Source organism: Mandrillus leucophaeus, unplaced genomic scaffold (assembly GCF_000951045.1).
Source record: "Mandrillus leucophaeus isolate KB7577 unplaced genomic scaffold, Mleu.le_1.0 Scaffold187, whole genome shotgun sequence".
In the NCBI taxonomy this organism is placed as follows: Eukaryota; Metazoa; Chordata; class Mammalia; order Primates; family Cercopithecidae; genus Mandrillus; species Mandrillus leucophaeus.
Genome location: NW_012101887.1, coordinates 4,128,025 through 4,132,977, shown reverse-complemented (window position 1 = coordinate 4,132,977; position 4,953 = coordinate 4,128,025). Strand labels below are relative to the sequence as shown.

The 4,953-nt window shown below is 36.2% G+C and overlaps 1 protein-coding gene across 1 annotated transcript in view; it reads right to left on the bottom strand.

Moving 5' to 3' along the window:
• Nucleotides 1–4,953, bottom strand: part of ADGRV1 (adhesion G protein-coupled receptor V1) — a 596,733-nt gene that overhangs the window by 207,591 nt on the left and 384,189 nt on the right. The window contains exon 84 of the mRNA XM_011978020.1: nucleotides 956–1,072. Within this exon, the coding sequence (XP_011833410.1) occupies nucleotides 956–1,072 (117 nt within the window). The remainder of the gene's footprint in view (nucleotides 1–955; nucleotides 1,073–4,953) is intronic.

Sequence of the window (4,953 nt, the reverse complement as noted above, 5' to 3'; positions counted from 1 at the left end):
TCCTGGGTTGAAACGATTCTCCTGCCTCAGCCTCCCTAGTAGCTGAAATTACAGGCGCCCACCACCATACCCAGCTAATTTTTTGTATTTTAGTAGAGATGGGGTTTCACCATGTTGGCCAGGCTGGTCTTGAACTCCTGACCTCAGGTGATCTGCCTGCCTTGGCTTCTCAAAGCGCTGTGATTCCCAGTGCATTTCTAAAGTGTAGGCCTCCCTTCTGAGCTTTAGCTTCATGTGTCCCCGTCTCCTCAAAGTTCCCACTGGAGGTTTCATAGGCACTTCACATTCAGCATGTCCCAAACGAAACTCACCAGCTTTTCCCCATTGTTTAGTGATCATAATTTCAGTTACCAGTATCCACCAGATACCCAGGCCAGAAATTTGGGGATCATCCTGGGTTCCAACTTCTGCATTCCTCACAACCAGTCTTTACATCCTATAGTTCTAATTTTAAAAAATCTCCAAAGCAGTTCTCTTCCCTTTGCTTCTACTGCCACCTCCCTAGTTCACGCTACCATGATTTCCCCTTGAATACAGCTAAATCTACTTAATTGGCTTGCCTATCCACCCTTTCTTGTCTCATATTCACTACAAACAGGGAGATCTTTCTAAAATCTAAATCTTATCATGTCACTCCTTAAAAACCTTCTATTACTTTTCCTAGAAAAATGTTCTAATTTCCTGCTGTGCTTTATAGGGCCCGCATTGCAGACTTCATCTCTAACCACTCCCTTGTTTCAAATCCTACTGGATTTCCGTAATTTCTTCAAACTCACAATGCTCTCTACCATTGTACAGCTTACAGGGTGTTTTTATTTGGCATTTATATCCTGAGAATGCAGTGATGGACATATGGAATTACTTCTACTTCAGTACAGAGTATCAGACATTAAGACCACTCCACCCAGATTCATCATAAGATTAAAGGGGCGGGGAGAGGGAATGAGGTACCAACCTGAATGAGCATCCAGCTAAACTGGCAAAGGTACAGATAATGTGTGACAGCAGCCACAGCTGAACAGCTCTCCTCAGCGAGTTGGGGACTTGCATATGCAGACGCCAGAAACAGAATCTGTAAAAAACAGATACTTCTATTTTTAAAATATGCTAAAATCGATGAAGAATATTAAGAAAGTAAATGCTTTCTTATCTAAACCTATGACTCAGTGATTCCATGGGAAAGTAAGTTGACTTGTTGTCTAAACTGATACGACTTTAAGAGTCATTCTAAAAATGGCAATATATGGATTTTTATATTTCTAAGAAATAATGCATGATATGAAATTATGCTACATGTTGCTCTAGGCTCTCATAAGGAAATTCGCAAAGTAAACCGTGTTCTTATCATTGATGAGTAAAAATTCCATGAAATACATTTATTTTAGCAAAGTAGAAAATAGTGGAAATACCACTCCTTGTGTAAATCAAAGCTAATGGGAGAGAAAAGAAAGATAAATCAAATATTTGACTTTACCCATCACCTGCAGCCTCTTGCCAGGAAGTAACACAGACAACAAAATGGACTTAAAATGAGTTTAAAAATTCAAATTCTATGATTATCTTAATCTTTGGATTTTTATTTCAAGTGCCTTCAAGCTTTTGTTCAAAAGTCACAATGAGGCCTCTCTTGACCACACTATTTAAAATTGCATCCTGCTTTTAAATTTTCTTCTCACACACATAATTCCCCAACTCTACTTTTCTCTCTCTCTCTCTCTTTTAACCATCACACATCACCTTCTAACTTTGCACTTTTTTTTTTTTTTTTGGCTATTAGTCTCACCTCCTAGAATATAATCCCCGCAAAGACAGGATCGTTGACTGTGTTACTCACTAATGTAACCCAAGCACATAGCTTAGTGACTGGCACATGGTAGGTACTCAATAAATACTTGCTGAGTAAATAAGCAAGTGAAGTGAAAGACTCTTTGTAATTTCTATCTTTTCGTATTTTCTCCAATAAATGACTACTGTGTCAAATATTGCAAGGATGAGTGTAGATGGCAGGGGGAAACTTGGAGCAATAATATTGGGCTATAAATTCTCAATGAATAAACTCTGGCTCCCCCTTACAGACAGGAATCAACTTTTTGACTATATTTTCAGAGAGTACCACTGTGCCTGGAATATAGAGGTGATCAATAAATGTTTATTATAAAAATGAATGGTTTATTCCAAAAGCACAGAGGAGAAAACTAGTTGACTTATGCCTTAAAATCTCTCAACTTTTAAAAAGAAAACATGACTGCCTTTAATGCTATTTGAATTTATTTCAAAAAATAAATAATGTGCCCAAAAATAAATAAGACCACGGGACAAAATGTTGTTAAATTTCAAGTGAAATGTGCCCCTCCCCAATCCTCTTGTTACCAAGGATATGTCTCTCAACTCCCCTTGAAAATTTCTACTCAAGTGTATCGGTAGGGCAGCATCCCTGTGGTAAATTCGTTAGGATCTGCAGTGAGGCTTTGCATGTTCCCAACATCTCAATTTCACAATGAAAGATGTACCTTAATCTGATTCCTCAATTACATAAGACCCAACATGCTAATTTAAAATAAATAATTATTAATAATTACCAATTTATTACTATAATTGATATTGACTGTAAATTAATAAATCTACAATATGTATCTCTTATGCTGAAGTGACTCTTTCTTCTTGGAAATTATTCATTGAGTACCTTCCTGTGCCTGATCAAGTATAGAATTAAAAAAATCTTTTTTTTAAGCTACGGACAGTGAACAAGTCCTTTTCCCCTTCTACTTCCCTCATCAATAATAGAAGGAAGTTGGAAAAAATCAACTCCAGAGTCTCTTTCTACTCCAAGACTCCAGAATAATTTTTAAAATGAGAAGTACCTTGATTCAACTTTCTGTTTACTTAGTCTTGGATTTGGTGCATTTGTAATACACACTATTAAAAAGAAGGCATGCCAGCATTTAAAGCAGAAAATAGAAATTCATGTAACATTATTTCCTGACAAATGTGTTCCCTTAAAAAAATAAAGTCCACAAATTCACCTTCCTAGAACACACCACAACATAGCTTTTGAATTATTAGCGATTATGCTTAGATTTTCCTTGACTTTTTTGTCTAACTTTACCATTTATTCTGACCTTTATTATAGGTCATAAATTAAACCTTCCTAAATTCCACAATTATTCCTTGAACACCTTCTATGCACTAAGCACTGGAACTATGAATTAAGAGTATGGTATGCTTTAGCCAAAAAAAAAAAAAAAAGATAAAAAAGCAATCATTTTAACATTTCATGTTCTGTCTTTTCACAAAGGTGCATCTATTTCCATAAAGTCTTCATAAATGTAGGTACAATAAATTCAAGCCTTTCTAATTCAGATTCTATTATATGGATTGTGTTGACGTTTACCTAGTAGTTTTGTTCTAATCAACTTAAATAGGTTGTTAGGTAATAGAATAGTGTAATCCAAATTATAATTGACTATGTTTAGCTTTAAGCATTCTATGAAACTATCTATAAGTATATGCTAACTTAAATTCTTTTTCAATATGTTTTCTTTGAAGCAACTAAATCAGTACAGATTCTTGTTTAAAACTGTATTTACTTTCAGAATAGTTTTAACATCCAAAATTCTATTCTTAAGGTATTATTTGATATTTTATTAAACTCTAATCTCCTTTTCTAAATTATAAGAAGATCAGGTACAAATCTACTTTTGTAAACCATGAAAGTTGTTCCAGGTTATTATCTGAATTATGGGAATTGCTTCTGTCTGTACAGGAGATTAGTCAGCAAGAGGAGGCTGAGCTGTCACAATGCACATTGCTATAAAAGGGATGCACAAAGAATACTTGGAGGACTAGGTATTACATGTGACCAGGACTACCCAAAATTTCATTAACTTAAGATGGAAATAAAATGAGACCAAATAAAACAAAATAAATAAAATCTCCCAGCATATTTAGCTCTCTCATTTTAAAGGCTACAAAACCTAAAAATAGATGGAGTTTCACCATTGCTCTTTTACTCAAACACAGAGATTACCAGAAAAAAAGGTTATTTTCAAAGTCAGTTCTCTGAAAGCATTAAGTTGAACATGAACAAAAAAAAGGAATTTTTCAAAGGTTCTCAGTTGTTCGTACGTTGATTTATTCAGTATGAATGAGTGCTTAAGTATCCACTATCTACAAACTATTGTGCTGGGCAAGATGAAGTACATGACGGCAGAAAACTGCTGTATACCAGCATGGAGCTACATGTTTTCCCTCGTTCTTTTGTGTATAACTCATATATTAATAATGTGAAGTCATTATTGTTTTTACCCCAATTTAGTAAATAACGAAGGAAGAACTATAGGATAATTAACATGTTTAAAGGTCCTTAAACAAGCTTTAAATTTAAATTGGGATTCAAATTCTGGTATCCTGATTTGCAGTACCAGCATTTCTTCTTTTTTTTTTTTTTTTTGAGACAGAGTCTCGCTCTGTCGCCCAGGCTGGAGTGCCGTGGAGCCATCTCGGCTCACTGCAAGCTCCGCCTCCTGGGTGCCTCAGCCTCCCTGGTAGCTGGGAGTACAGGCGCCGCCACCACGCCTGACTAATTTTTTGTATTTTTAGTAGAGACGGGGTTTCACTGCATTAGCCAGGATGGTCTCGATCTCCTGACCTCGTGATCCTCACGCCTTGGCCTCCCAAAGTGCTGGGATCGCAGGCCTGAGCCACTGGGCCCGGCCCAGCATTCTTTCTTGAACACCATACCACTGCCTACAAAGCTAAATCAAACACAGTCCCCTCTCAAAGTGCTAACATTCTAGGTCACTGTTTCTCAAGTCGTTTAACTCCATGGCCCACCACAGGCCCATAATGACAATCGAATATAATGCCAATAGCAAATATAATACTATTCTCAATTCCATTTTGATATAACATATATACAACTTAACAGAAAAGAATAATAAATACATTTCCCCC